Source organism: Aulonocara stuartgranti, assembly GCF_965226115.1.
Source record: "Aulonocara stuartgranti genome assembly, chromosome: 1".
Lineage (NCBI taxonomy): Eukaryota > Metazoa > Chordata > Actinopteri > Cichliformes > Cichlidae > Aulonocara > Aulonocara stuartgranti.
In genome coordinates, this window is record NC_138939.1 from 23,270,223 (window position 1) to 23,285,977 (window position 15,755).

Genomic DNA, 15,755 nt, shown 5'->3' on the forward strand with positions numbered 1-15,755 from the left:
ATTGATTCTGCAAGTCTGAACTTTACTGGAGGGAAGAATACGATTTGTCCATAAGCAGTTCCCTCAGTTGGTCTTTTGATGATCTATCGCAGTGGTCCAAAAATCCTCAATACGTGTTGCAAACACTATAACATACAAGACTAATTCTGTGTGGCATGTAAATAAAAGCGGAATCCAATGCAAATCTCATATTTTATTTACATATCAAACATTTTTTTTTAAAAAGTGTCATTTTAAGGAACATATTGAGTCTAATTTGAATTTGATGTCATTGACATGTCTCAAAAAACTTGGGACCGGGCCTGTTTACCACTGTGCAGCATTCCCTCTTCTTTTAACAGCAGCCCATAAATGTCAGGAAATTGAGGACAGCCTCGTCTGATATAGGATTCTAGTCCTGGGCCTTCTTTGCCATATTTTTGTTTGATGATGCTCCAAATTGTTTTCAGCTGGTGAAAGGTCTGGACTGCACGCAGGTCATGCTGTTGTAATAGATGCAGTATGTGGTTTACCATTGTCTTGCTGAAATATGCAACGCTTTCCCTTAAAAATAAATAGTGAGAGCATATGTTGCTGTAAAACCTGTATATACATTTCAATACTGATGGTGCCTTTTTCACATGTGCCAATACTGCCAATTCCAAACTAATACAGCCCCATACCATCAGTGATGCAGGCTTTTGAACCTAGCACTGTTAGTCCCTTTAGAGGGTCACATCTTCCATGTTTTCCAAAAATAAATACGAATTTTGTTTTATCTGACCACTGAACACTTTTCCACTTCAATTCAGTCCATTTTAGATGCGCTTTGGCCCAGTGAAGATCGTGGCAATTAAAACATATGTTCACATATGTCTTATTCCTTGTGTCATAGAGCTTTAACCTGCGTCTGTGGCTAGCATAGTTAACTGTGTTCCTGAGCACATGCAATGATTTCCATGACAGAACCATGACTATTTATAATGCCGTGCTGCCTGAGGGCCCAGAGATCATAGGCGTTCAGTATCGATTTTCGGCCTTGTCTCTTGTGCAGAGAGATTTCTCTCAGAGTCTTTTTATCTTATTGGGCCCTTTGCCCATCTTTACTTCTGAAAAACTCTGATTTCATTTTACACCGCATCGCAACATTTTAGGCATTAAGGCTGTATGATTCTTCCTCTTGATAGTTTCAACCTTGGTTAGACCACTCCCAATGCGAAATAAAGTTATAATCACTAATAAGAACATTGTAGTGAACACAGACGTGTTTTAATCGCACGTCTGAGTAACCTCTACACAGCCTCTGTTAAATAAATGCCCAAAGCCTCAATTCTGGACTTCCCACCATGAAACACATCTAAATTATTCCAGCACAAGGTAACTATTTACTTCCATGAATCTGATGAAATGCTGCGTTTTTGTTCCCTACAGACAAACCCATTCATCTGAACCTCGTTTTGTGTAATAACAAAATAAACAGAACACAGTGTTGCAAAATACTTCTCATCCACAAGTGATAGCAGTGTGTCAGAATCCGTCAGCACTGTTTATCTTTAGTAAACTATGAAGTAAATCTATGACCAAAGTACAAACTGTTATACTTTGCAAAATTAAAAAACACAGAATTACAAAACCTGCAGTTCGTTAGATCCACTGCTGAGCTAAAGTGTTAAAATACAAAAAATAAAAAAATAGACTAAACCAGCAGAAATTAACACGTTTTACCACTGTGCTATGGTATTTTGCCATTGTGCATTTTTATACTTAATTTAATTCAGTTTATTATACAACAAAATATATCATATATATTAACAAAAGATGGATATGCCCCAGATTGTATGCACCCTGACTCTAGTCTTTAGAGAGCGTCTGAATAGAGGAATAAAAGTCAGATTGCACAATTATTTATTTTAGATTTCAGGAATCGATGTTTTTGTTCTAAACAGAAATTTCCAGAGCAGAGGTGTTGCCTCTGAGCAGATATAAATACTCCCAGCAGAAAAATGCACAACACACTCGACAGAAGAGACTTAGCATTGTTGAAGAAGATGAATATGATCCACAGAATGGCGTAAGTTGGATTATTTTTTGGTTTTCATCAAATCTCTTAATAATTACAATCCATAAATCAAAGCATTGTTTTACCATGAAAGGTTTTCCATTCGTCATCTATCATTTCCTACATGCTGTAAATCCAATGCTGATATATCGATCTCAGTAATTAAATAACTGACTCCTTACAGTTTCTCATTCTATTTTTTTATCTGCTCCCAGCTCCACCGACCCACAGAAGCAGGGGCATTTAATTTTTATTCATCATTTCTCTCTCTTGTTGTCGTGTGAAGGTTTTCTCTGACTGTGGTCGTCCTGGCTGTGTGGGCCTGCCTGGCAGATGTGGCTCATGCTGAAGAAAGGATGAAAGCCTCTGTGTTAGGTAACACATACTCTTAATTCGAAATAAGCTTTTTACTTCAATATTTCATGTAACAAAAAGGTTTCTGCATGGTATAGTATTTGACCAGCCAAGCATTTAAAAAGCAGCCTTAAAAAGCAATGCTGCTTTGAGTCAAACTGAGACGTCAGCACGCTAACTGGCTCACCGTGACAGCTGATATTTAACAGATATGTTTATCATGTCATATCTTGCTTTATAAGTAAGCCAGTGATGTAAATATCCATGTAAGCATTCTAACAATTGACATTAATTAGCACTTACTACAAAAAGAAGTCATTCATTTTGCAGATTGTAGTAACTTGTTTTGAATGTCAGCAGAATAATCAGAGGTTATCACAGCTAAAGATCAGTCAGCCAGTATAGTAGGCTCAGTTGGCCTCGAAATAAGAAATAACAGCATAAAGTCAAATAATTCAAACAAGGATAGTTAAAAGTATTCAAGCATCATCAAGTTACCCTGAAAGCTGATTCTCTTATCTCAATGTTGCGTTTTCAGTTGGAGAAGCATTTCATCGCTTCTAAAAACCACAAGTTAAAAAAATCAAAATCAAAACGCTTGCAGTTTAAATATGGGTCTCAGTAAAGTTCAGTAAAGTTTAACCAAAACTAAACTAAAAACTACAACTATATGTCAAAAGACATTTTTGTTAATTACATATAAACATGACTTTTAAAAATAATTAACTGTAACTAACTGAACTGATTTTGTAAATTCGGAAACGTAACTAAAACAAAATGACAATATACAGGGAATACCCCTGTGATATTGTTGTGTACATGAAATTTTATGGTAATCCATTCCAGCTTTGTTCCGATAAATGAGTGTGGAACAAACCGTATTTTGACTTACTGCCATACTCTCAGATTACTGTGACATTTACCACTGCACTTCCTTCAGTATCAGCAGCAGCAGCCGCTTTTTCACTTCAACCACCCACAAAGTTCAAAGCTGTGAAAAAAACAGTTTTCACCAGCTGTGTCAAACGTAGAAGTGGGCTGTGAAAGGGCTCCAAATTATGCCAGTTGGGGGGGCTTGCAAATTACAGTAACAGCTGCAAAAAATTGTTTGTTGTTTTTAGACTTTTTTCCTATATTGTTGGTCTATTTTTGCAACCTAACACATTTGCATACCACAGTGTGGTGTGAGAGCTGCCAAAGTTGCTTTTTTTAAATGCAGGCTGTTCATCAATTCTGTAAATGGGTATACCATTCAATTTGATTACTGCAATAAAGCTCTTATACTTCTTTAAACTAAAAGGGAAGAATTTATAAATATCAGGTTATTAAATATGAGTTTAGTGGTCAAACCCACTTGAGATGAAATTGGGCTTCATGTATTCCTTGAACTAAAATGACTTTGACACCCTTGGGTTATAACGAAACCTCCTCTGCAGCTGCTGTTCAGACAGATAACTCCTGCATTAAATGACACGTGCTTTCCTGAGGGATCTGAGGACTGGTGACTTTTTTTCCCTTCATTTGGCTCTGAGGCTACTGCCTTTGAAAGGGAAATCTTCTGCTTCCCTGCTTCTCCCCAAACAGCTGATAAAAACTTTACAATAATCCAAACAATCAGTTTTTAGTGAAAGATAACTGAACCCACTGGAGACGTGATGAAAAAGACATTTTTAATAAGACAAAGGATGCTATTGTTTACTAAAAATATTAACATAATGAGACAAAGAAAACAAGAAATGTAGCACAGATACTAAATCCATTCATTGTTGCTGTGATGTGTTAAAATAATAAGTTGTTCATTTCTTGTAATACATTATGTGCTGTACTTAATACAATAAATGAACAAAATATTGGAACTCATTCTTGGTATATTAATTCTGCCAGAAGGATGTAAAATTAGAAGAAAATTGATGATAGTCTTTCAGTGCTGTACGGAGCTATCAATACATTAGTCAAAGCGGTCTTCATGATTATGTCAGCCACACAAAAGACTAGTGGATGAAAAGCACAGAGAACAGATTCCATATTTTGCTCCATGATACATTATTTAAAGTCTGTTGTTTTTGAAAAGGCTTTTTAGAGCAAGAAAGTGTCGTATTCAGATGGAAAAGCTCTGCTGAAAAAGCAGGAAGAGATAACAATATTCTTTAATGACTGAAGGGCACAAAGTAAAACGTGACAAGCCTGACATCAAGCAGGTCATGTTTTATTAATTAGGTTTAAGTTCTACTTGAGGGAAAATGGGAAAGAGCAAAAGTGCTGTTAACAAAGCAGAAATGCTCAAACTGACAAAGTGTCCTTAAGGTCTACGCCTAAAACAAACATGTTCTAAATATCCGTTTATGCAGGAGGTCTCATTAAGACAGAGAGAGAACAAATTAGAAAGCAGCAAAACAAGATGAGCGAGTCAAACATAACATTTGTGACAGTTTCAGGCAATGAAAAAATTGCAAGCTGTTTTTTAAAACAACAACAACAACAACAACAACAAATGAATTAGAATTTATGGGAATACCAAAAAATTTGTGCTTCATTAAAAAAGATAATAATTAAGATGACAATAAAAGTCATCTCAAAGCACTTTATACTATAAAATGAATGAAAACAAAGATACTACAGGACAACAAATCTATACTCTGTACTTGCATTTGACCAGATGCCATTGAATTGAATGGTTTACATTGTGTTTATGTGACAAAATTACATGGAAAATGTACATGTGATCACATTACTTAAAGTCAGCATTATGGGCATAAATGTTGTTTTTTGTGCAAATTATGTAGGGCTAAGAGTTGCAGCAAAGCACAGTAGTTTACTTTAAATGTTTAATTTCAACCAATTTGAATGGATGGATATATTTGAAAATTTGCGATGACGATATAACTGACGATGTAACTGATGCGAGACAAAATAGTTTACAGTGCAAAAACCCTCCATCAATGTATTTTCACTTAAACAAGCAGCAGTTTTTTATGTGCATTAAAGCTATATAAAAATGTAACAGTGCAAATGCCTTGCTGACAGTTTAACCAAAAGGCATTTGCAGTGGAATATATGGACATATCCTGAGCATAACCATGTATAATATCCACAAAAGTTAAAAAGAGGTGCTTTGCAACATGAAACTGCAGTGTGCCAAATAAATAAGTCAAATACGTATTTTTCAGATCATAAGGTGCACGGGATTATAAGGTGCATTAAGCAAAAATAAAGCAGTCAGATAAGTCTAACTTTATTCAACTCATTCTTCTTGCTTCCTCCACTTCTGCACCATTGACTCATTAATGCTGAATTTTCTCGCAGCTGCTCTGTTCCCAAGTTGTACTGCGTGACGCCTTGAGTTTAAAATCCGCTTAATACGCATGTCTCTTAACAGGTGCCATTTTGGGGTCCTTATACACACACAATACAGTAATATTATGTTGAAGCACAGTACGTATCACTCCGGGAGGCTCCTGACTACGGTAGCCGTAATGCTCCAACAGTCCATCAAGCATTGCGGGTTCGTAGCTTAGCAAAGTCGTACTAAAACATTTGACAGATTGCTGAGCGCCGTGTACCACATAAAATCGGTTTGAGGTCAGTAAGCACAACCAGAATTCATACATAAGGCACACGGGATTATAAGGTGCACTGTCGATTTTTGAGAGTGCCTTATAGTCGGACATCACAGGTAAAAAATGTATCCTTTTTTAACACAAAGTATTTTAAAGAGGTTGATAATGAGTTTAAACACTTTACTGAGCAGAATTAAAGTATGAGGTGCCGGTCGAGTATAACGTCTAATGTCCCAGTATGTGGATAAATGGTCTCCAGAGGTCAATAGTTTTTGTAAAATGTGGATGGCGAAGCTTTTTTGTGATGAACTAAATTGTGTAAACTTGAACTGTAGGCCAAGACAATATTTGACAGGATCGACAGGATTATAAATAAGAATGTCTGCGTTAACTTCCCAGCCTCCAGGACAGCATCTGTCCGCTCCAGGCGAATGGTTGGTGGGAAACTGGCTCCTCATGTGCCCTGGCAGGCCATGGTCTACATTGCTGAGAGCATGCTGGATGGAGGTTATGCAGGCGGTGCTCTCATCTCTGACCGCTGGGTGTTGACGGCTGGAAGAAACCTTTTTGTTAGGAAGAGTCGGGAGGACATTCAGGGACAGGAGCCTGTCATCCCTAAAGTGTACCTGGGAATTAGAAAAAAGGATGATGCTAAATCTTCCAATGAGGTTGCTGTTGAGAAGGTGAGGAAAGGAAACTGTTGTAGAGTCAAGAATTATATTATTTTACTATATGTTTGTTTTTCTTTTGTTTTCTTGTTCTGTCATTTCTATACACACCATGTTTTTAAGGTTCCACAAGTTTATAAAATAATCAAGTATGTGGATATCTTTTTCATTAAAGTCAAAGTTAAGTCATGAAAGGATTGCTTTTTAACACCACATAGTTGCTAGCATTTCTGAGCTTAAAGAAATTTGTTCAAACCTTCAGGGTGAGTGATGTGAATTCTACTGAATGAGACCAAATGATTCATGTGAAAATATATCACTTTTTATGAACTTCTTTGAAATCTGGCATACTTACGTGTCTTTAGACCTTAAAATTTATTATCAACGGGAAATTTGTCATCATTTTAATGGCTCTTACTTCATACTTCATTACACGTTTATTCTGTGTTAGGAAGCACTGCTTGAAAGTGAAAAAAAAATACAAAGCTAAATGCAACATCAAACTTAAGAACAAACTTTTGCATTTCCCTCCTGCAGGTTGTTCTCCATCCAGGCTTTCAGAATCAGTCTGACTGGAACAACGACCTGGCTCTGATCCAGCTGAAGCAGCCTGTCGTTATAAATGATAAAGTGACCCCCATCCCATTACCAGAGAGAGGCCAGGACCTGGCCAAGGCCGTGCGTGGGTCAGGAATTATCACTGGATGGGGCTGGGGACCCCTTCTCACCCCTTCTCCCTTTCTCAAACACATCGTAGTCCCACTGGCCAATCACTCTGAGTGTAGGGCTGAATATGAAAGTCTTGCACTCACGCCAACTGTAGATGATGACATGATCTGCACTGCTGCCACAGAATATCAGGAGAATGTCTGTTTTGGGGATGCAGGTGGCGCTCTGGCTGTCACAGATCCTGAAACTGGGGACATATATGCTGCAGGGATCCTTTCCTATGATAAATCCTGCACTAGGTACAAGCATGCAGTGTATATGAAGCTTTCCTCGTATTTGCCCTGGATCCACAGCATTATGAGAGGAGATACAGACACATCAACTGCTGTGCGCTTTGAAGCGATGTCTGCGATGTACAAAAGGCAGTAGTAATTCGGCTGTCCTTTAAGTGTTGAGGAGGTGTTTAATCTGTGATTTGTTTTTTTTTTTTAAGTGCTTGTGAAGTAACACCTGTTGTTTTGTATCATTTAAATCTGTGAAGAGAGGGAAAAATACACTGAATATTTTTTTTTTAAAAGAAGAAGAAGGAACAGACATTAAAATGTACCACAGTAAAAGCAATCTCTCTCCTTTCATCTTGGACAGTGATGTCATAAAGCTCCTCAAATAAAGGCTATCTCATCATCATCATCATCTCAACTGTCAATTAATATGTGTATCCATCATTTACATACTGCCTTCTTGCAACTCGCTGAAAGTTGCGCTTGTTTCATGCTCATAGGAAACGGCACCTTTCTCTGTCAAACCAGTGTGTTTATCTCCCGTTAAGACTCAAGCTAAAGCTAAAATGCTAGCAGATTTTTTTTCTGGTGGTTTGCACATGTTCCTTGTGGATAAAGCACTAGTATTTCACCGTTAACTAAGGAAAGACCAGTATACAAAGCAAGCTGCCAGTGTCTCAGCTTTTACTGCTCTGGGATCAGTTATGATTGCTGCTTCATATGGAAACACAATGACCATTAGCAAGTAAACAAGCTTCAGTGATATAGCATCGTAAACAAAGGAGTTTCATCTTGCTAACCACTTTGTCCAACATGTGCGATGTAAAATTTGAAAAAATTGTTAATAATTCATTTAATACATTAACAAAGAAAGCTCTGATGATGTGAGGTCTAATAAAATACAACAGCTCAGTTATCAAATTATGGAAGTGTTCACGTTATGTTGTGCCAAGGTTATAACAGAAATCCATCAGCTGCTATGGAGCTCTACTCAAAGACGGTATAATAAAGATGTGACATTAATATTACCCACTGCTATCTGACTCTTTATTTTGGGACCATATTTGGATGAGTGTTGTGCTCAGTTATTGGCTAGTTAGTGTTAAGAAAGAGACTCTAGACCTTCACTCATCAAAATGTAAGCATAAACTTATTCTTAAATGGGATTTCTTGTATTTGGCAATAACCAATACTACTAGAAGGCTAATCATATTAAGTCCTCCAAAAGCACAAGTTACTCAGTAACTCTAATTAATGGCCATACATCCACTGATACACATGCATATTGTAGCTGGCTGTGGGTAGTTTAAAGAAGGCTGACCTACTTTTGGAGCTGCAAGTGGCCATTTGAGAAACATTGGCATTGGCATAATTTTTTAGCCTTGGAGGTTCCCATTTGGCTCAATTTTACATTTTGAACTAACACTTGCAAGCGAAACACAACTCCACAACACTGGTGAGGAGTTCTGTCAAGGAAGAGAATGCTGCTGCTATTACAGCTCTAAAATGGTAAAACTGCTTCCTTTTAGCTAAGCTGTCAGTCTGAGACTTTTGGCTGGTTATGTGGTGAATAGATGTTGCCAATATCAACTAGTTATGAAATGATGTAAAAGGACAAATGGGTGCACAACCTTTGGACCAGTGACTATGCAAATATGGATGTAGCCACCAAGTCCTGCTGATCCATCTCAGCTTCTTAAAAAAAGAAATTATGAGCATGGGTCAGATTTGTTTGTGAAACCAATAACCTTTTATTGTCCTCCTTGATGTTTCTAAAAGGGCCATAATTTATGAAAGAAAAATTATGTTGTATTCAGAATGCTCCGTATCATCTTTTACTGACTTTCAAAAACTGAATTTTATTTTGTCTACTTTCCTTAAACACAATGATGTGAGACATCATTGCTGATACAGGTGTCAGATTAATAATGTGTCCTCATGAGGAACTGCTCTGCGCAGACGTGAAGTTTCCCTGTTGCCCATTCTGAAAAGAGACTTAAGAGCTTCAAAGGTTGAGACTACATTTCATCATGTGCAGTCATCAGCGTGAAAGCAAAAGTTAACAATAAATCAAAAGAAAATAACCCAATTCAGAATTTGAGGACTTTAAGTGTTGCCTCCACATTTTTTTTCTTTCACCTAGAGCAGCAAGACTTCAAAGATATTTTTGTCTGGCAGGTGTGTTCACTCTGCCACAAATCACGAACTGTCTCAACAACAAATGCCCTGAACAGTGATATGACGACAGCCGCCTGTCTAGTTGATTCAATGTGATAGCAAAGATAAAACAGAAGGAAAAATCAAAGTGTGGAGGAGAGATGATTGATTTTATACCTTGGAATCTTTTTCATTGTATTGTAAAGACAAACAAGTTTAGGTCAAGGAGACAGGCATAATGAGACTGATGGTCTTTATTACTATCATCTCAAATATATAAGTGAGTCATTTCATCTGCTTGCTATAGTCCCCAGCCTCCACGATGGAAACTGCTGCTGGCTTTTATAAAATTGCTCAAGAAATGAAATACTGTGATTCTCTTCCTTCTTCTCATTTCTTCCTCCATGCATTTCTAATTATGGTGATTTTCTTTAGTTACTTTATCTTAAAAAAGGAGGAGAGCAGGATTTTACCAGGAAAAAAAAGAAAAGAAAAACTTATAAATCAACCCAAGACAGTCAAAAATCATATTCTCTCCAACATTTCCAATAGAGGCATCCAGGAAGCGTGAAGTGATGCAAAAGTCAGTCTAATCTCCATGTTTTTTTTACCTTGTTTGTTACTTCCTGTTTTATTTTGATAGCCTGTCATCTAATATACCAATACATACATGTGTTGCCACACTGCCCTTATATCCTCCCATGTTTTTAAGCCCTCTGTTTGCTTCTGTTTTTTGTTGAGTTCCCCATCAAGCTATGCGTTTTCATTTAACAAATCCATTTGGGGCCTTTTCTGCTGAACACTTTGATGTCTAAACAGTTTGAAATCAAAGCAACAACTAAACTAACTCTTATGTTTTGGGTGCACAGATGTGACAGTGATTGCTCAGCACTGCTCTTCCTCTCTGGAATATCTTTTTATCCACTGCAAACCGTTTTATTCTCCGCGGGAGTTTGCTTCATTCATCCTGGCCGCTGTTTACATCCCGCCAGACGCAGATGCGCAGGCAGCTCAGTGCGCACTCGCGGAGCAGATTCTCCACACGGAGCGGACATTCCCGGACTCTTTCATCATTGCTCTTGGGGACTTTAACAAAGCCAATCTGAGCCATGAGCTTCCAAAATATAAGCAGTATATTAAATGCCCGACCAGAGAGGAGAGGACATTAGACCACTGTTACAGCACGATCAGCGGGGCCTATCGCGCGGTGCCCCGAGCTTGACTTTCTGACCACGTCATGATCCACCTAATCCCCGCGTACAGACAGAGGCTGAAGCTCTCCAAACCTGTCGTGAGGACTAAAAAACTGTGGAGCAACGAGGCTGTGGAGGAGCTTCGCACGTGTTTGGATACCACAGACTGGGACACATTGAAGGCTGCTTCTAACAGCTTGGACGAGTTTACGGACACTGTCACCTCCTATATCCACTTCTGTGAGGACAGCATTGTGCCATCACGCACCAGGGTGAGTTATAACAATGACAAACCCTGGTTTACTCCTAAACTCAAATAGCTGAGGCTGGAAAAGAGAAAGGCGTTCAGAAGCGGAGACAGGGACTGCTACAGAGAGGCCAAGTACAGGTTCACTAAAGAAGTGGACGTTGCTAAACATCAGCACTCTGAGAAGATGCAGCAGCAGATCTCAGAGAATGACTCGGCCTCTGTGTGGAAAGGTTTTAGGAATATCACAAACTACAAGCCTAAAACCCCCCACTCCACTGATGACTTGCTCTTAGCCAATACCCTTAACGACTTCTACTGCCGTTTTGACGAGCCATCAGGCAGCCTTCACACCTCCAACGGCCCCAACAATAGAGACACTTTGGACACTAATTCCCCCACCTCTCCCCCCTCCATAGAGCCATCACCACCTTCAAACCGTTCACCTACAACACCCCCCTCCTCACCCCACACAAAAGAGGATTTCACACCACCTCCTCCCACCACAACTCTTCATATTCATGAAGCAGATGTGAGGAAGCAGTTTAAGAACCTGAATGCTCGGAAAGCTCCCGGCCCAGACGGTGTGTCTCCTGCCACCCTCAGACACTGTGCAAACGAGCTGGCCCCAGTGTTTTCTGGCATTTTCAACTCCTCACTGCAGGCATGTCATGTGCCTGCCTGCTTCAAGTCCTCTACCATAATCCCTGTCCCCAAGAAACCTAGGATCACTGGACTAAATGACTACAGACCCGTGGCTCTGACATCTGTGGTCATGAAGTCTTTTGAGCGCCTAGTTCTCTCCCATCTCAGGACCCTCACGGCCCCCCTCCTGGACCCCCTGCAGTTTGCATACAGAGCCAACAGGTCTGTAGACGACGCCATCAACATGGCCCTACACTTCATCCTGCAGCATCTGGACTCCCCAGGAACCTACGCCAGGATCCTGTTTGTGGACTTCAGCTCTGCCTTCAACACCATCCTTCCAGACCATCTCCGAGACAAGCTTTCCCAGATGAATGTGCCTGATCCCATCTGCCGGTGGATCACTGACTTCCTGACTAACAGGAAGCAGCATGTGAGGCTGGGAAAGAATGTCTCGGACTCCCGGACCATCAGCACCGGCTCCCCTCAGGGCTGTGTTCTTTCTCCTCTGCTCTTCTCCCTGTACACCAACTGCTGCACCTCCACCCACCAGTCTGTCAAGCTAATCAAGTTTGCAGATGACACCACCGTTATTGGACTCATCTCGGACGGGGACGAGTCTGCCTACAGGAGGGAGGTTGAACGTCTGGTGTCCTGGTGCAGCCACAACAACCTGGTGCTGAATGCCCAGAAGACAGTGGAGATTATTGTGGACTTCAGGAAGCACACAGCCCCACTCCCCCCCATCATCCTGACTGACACCCCCATCACCTCTGTGGACTCATTCCGCTTCCTGGGTACCACCATCACCCAGGACCTGAAGTGGGAGCCCACCATCACCTCCGTCATCAAGAAAGCCCAGCAGAGGATGTACTTCCTGAGGCAGCTGAAGAAATTCAACCTGCCAACACGGATGATGATGCAGTTCTACACTGCAATCATCGAGTCCATCCTCACCTCCTCCATCACCGTGTGGTACGCTGGAGCCACTATCAGGGACAAACAGAGACTGCAGCGTGTTGTGCGCTCTGCTGAGAAGGTGATTGGCTGCAGACTCCCATCTTTGCAGGACCTGTACACCTCCAGGACATTGCGGCGTGCAGCTCGGATCTCAGCTGACCCTTCTCACCCTGGACTAGAGATGGCACGATACCACTTTTTTATGTCCGATACCGATACCGATATCATAAATTTGGATATCTGCCGATACCGATATGAATCCGATATAGTGTTTTTTAATCAACAAAACTGTTTTTTAAATATCTTGCTGCATTTTGTATAAGTTCATACTCAAGTTTAAAACAACAACTACACTAAAGCTATTCTGTTATACCTGTATGCAAAAAAAATATTTCATAGTTCAGCAATACTGATCAATCTAATAAACTTAAACCTACACCATCCTCCCTATTCTGGTATTTTAAAGAGTACTTAGCATAAATATTAAGCAACCTAACTAATAGGGTTCCAACTCCCAGCAACAACAAAAATAAATAAATAAAAAATAGGGAACCACCCCTCACGCTCCACCTCATGATGCTTAATCGACGTAATCAACCTTAATTTGATGCAGTGTGACAAAAAATGCACAGAAATCAATTATTTTTCAAGAAATATTAAATAGATTCAACATCTTTCTTCAACAAAATTGCAGACTGCACAGATGGTACCTTCCCAAAGGAAAAAGTACTATAGCTTACTAGGGTATATATATATATATTAGACTTAATAGTTACTATATACAGTAATTGACTTCTATTCATTTTACATCAAATTAAAACTTTGGGTGTCAGATAATTATTCATTAAAAGCTAGACATTTTAAATGAGAATAAGAAAGAAAAGTATGTCTTTGTGCCCCCTTTTCCCTGTTAATGCCCTATCGGCCCCCCTGGCTAAACTTTGCTAGATCCGCCTCTGCACAGTTACCAGCGTCAGCTACATAGAAAAAGATCCTGGAGTAGAAAGTAATATTAAATACATTCTAACAATAGCTGATCAAGCTTAAACGTGCTGCTGTTGTTCAGCCGCTGGTTTCCTCTTTCTGGTGCAAAGTGGGCCAAAAGCAAACTAGAGACACGGACTCGCGACAGAAAAGCCGATCAGCTGATCGTTAAGCAGTTTCATGATTGAAGTAGCAGCAGGAGAGGCAGTCGCTTGTTAAGCTTAACGCAGGAATGCTTTACAAACATTCAGAGATGGACTTACACACTTGCTTTACTTCTCTCGGGATAACTTTGTCGGAGATGAAATGCCGGGTTGCTAGCGAAGCTCCAAATGCTATCCAGACCACCGACAGGTCCTGCATGCCACAGCTGCTCTATCACGTGATGCATACTGCTCCGACGTGCTAACGTTCTGAGGTGAGTTACGGCGTGTTGCAAGTTTTGTGAGGTGCTTTCGTGATATTTAATGGATCGGATTACATTTTTTATTTTTCTCCGATATCCGATCCAGTAATTTAGGTCAGTATCGGACCGATACCGATACGTAATATCGGATCGGTCCATCTCTACCCTGGACACAGTCTGTTTGACCTGCTCCCCTCAGGCAGGAGGCTCTGGTCCATTCGCACCAGAACCTCTCGCCATAAGAACAGTTTCTTCCCCTCTGCTGTTGGACACATGAACAATAACCATATGACTGTACCCGCCACTAACACATGACCCTACGCTGTGTTCACTGCATCATTCCATGTTTGGCACTGATCACCACCTGCACTCATGTATATATCTTTCAACGTAGCACTCTTAATTCTTATTCTCATGTATATATCTCATGTATATCTCATGCACATATCTTTCCACGTAGCACTTTTAATTCTTATCCCTACTTTTATTTTTTTCCATGTCTATTTAAGTGCTATTTATGACACTATGTTTGCACTGAAGCACCGCAGCAATTTCCTAATGTTGTAAACCTGCTCAACATTTGGCAATAAACCCCATTCTGATTCTGATTCTGATTCTGTAGGAGGTGAAGACGTGGTACCAGGAGAGAACTCAAACTCTTTGGTACCTCTGCTCTAAAAGACTGCAGGTGATAGGAGGTTTAAACCAAACTGCCTCACTGTACCAACATACTGCCCCTGAAACGAGACATCAAAGATATTTATCCTTATTACTGACACCTACCATTCATCGTACCACAAATGTAAGGAGCTTCCCATGGCCAGGACTTTCCCTTGAAAGCTCACGATTAAGAGAAGAAAACATGAATTTACAGTCCTTTCTTTGGTGGTCTGACTGTTTTTATACTAATTCCACGTCTGTAAATCACTTCACGATCTTATAACAGCTCACTTGTCTGGCATGCTGACAGTCCTGGGCAGGAACAATAGAAAAAGAAGTTCTACCCCTTAAGCTGCTCGCTGAAGTGTGCGCAAAATCATTTAATGCTTTGACCTTTTTTTAGCTGAAATAAAAATCCAGAGAGTTAAAAAGTACTTTTTTTTTTTATCTGATCTGCAGCAGAGTGCAAGGAGTTCTTCTCCATGGCTGTTAAAATATTAATATCCCTGTCAAACACCATTACTCTCTACCAGTGTCAGGGAGTGCTCTGTCTGACTCCATCACCCCTGAAAGCACCAGCATAGGTCACAGCTGTAGAATTAACATGGACATTTTTTTTAAATGCATACTTACATTTTTGTTTAGTTTATACAATCATATGCATTAGTTCTTAAACTGAATTCAGTTTTTTTAACTGCATCTACAGCAGAAGTAGACTATCATTCATGTTAAAATATTCACTGCTCTCAACTGCCACTTTACTGAATATTTGTTACCCAAGTTCTGTAAAAACACCAAACTTTTAAAGATGAGACAAGATTTTGGAGGTTTATATGTCACATCTGATGAACTGTGGGGCATGAGGCCAAACGAAAAGAGGTGTCACACGTAAAATTCAGTTCAAAGTTTTAGCAGGTCCTGAACTCATATGGGTTC

General features: G+C 39.9%; 2 protein-coding genes across 2 annotated transcripts in view; one reads left to right on the plus strand and one right to left on the minus strand.

Annotated features, from left to right (window-relative positions):
- The window catches only part of LOC309703671 (uncharacterized protein), a gene marked incomplete at its 5' end in the record, with an annotated part of 204,847 nt that overhangs the window by 175,509 nt on the left and 13,583 nt on the right, over positions 1-15,755 (minus strand). The window lies entirely within an intron of this gene.
- On the plus strand, positions 1,982-8,595 carry hp (haptoglobin). Its single transcript, XM_082539326.1, has 4 exons — positions 1,982-2,050; positions 2,325-2,413; positions 6,349-6,632; positions 7,155-8,595. Exons 1-4 carry the CDS (start codon positions 1,983-1,985, stop codon positions 7,713-7,715), a joined length of 1,002 nt encoding a protein of 333 aa, XP_082395452.1. The 5' UTR covers position 1,982; the 3' UTR covers positions 7,716-8,595.

Coding starts and splice junctions, on each gene's coding strand:
- hp (XM_082539326.1), top strand. CDS start 1,983: ATGCACAACACACTCGACAGAAGAGACTTAGCATTGTTGAAGAAGATG. Junction 2,414..6,348: donor GATGAAAGCCTCTGTGTTAG/GTAACACATACT, acceptor TTAACTTCCCAG/CCTCCAGGACAGCATCTGTC. Junction 6,633..7,154: donor ATGAGGTTGCTGTTGAGAAG/GTGAGGAAAGGA, acceptor TCCCTCCTGCAG/GTTGTTCTCCATCCAGGCTT.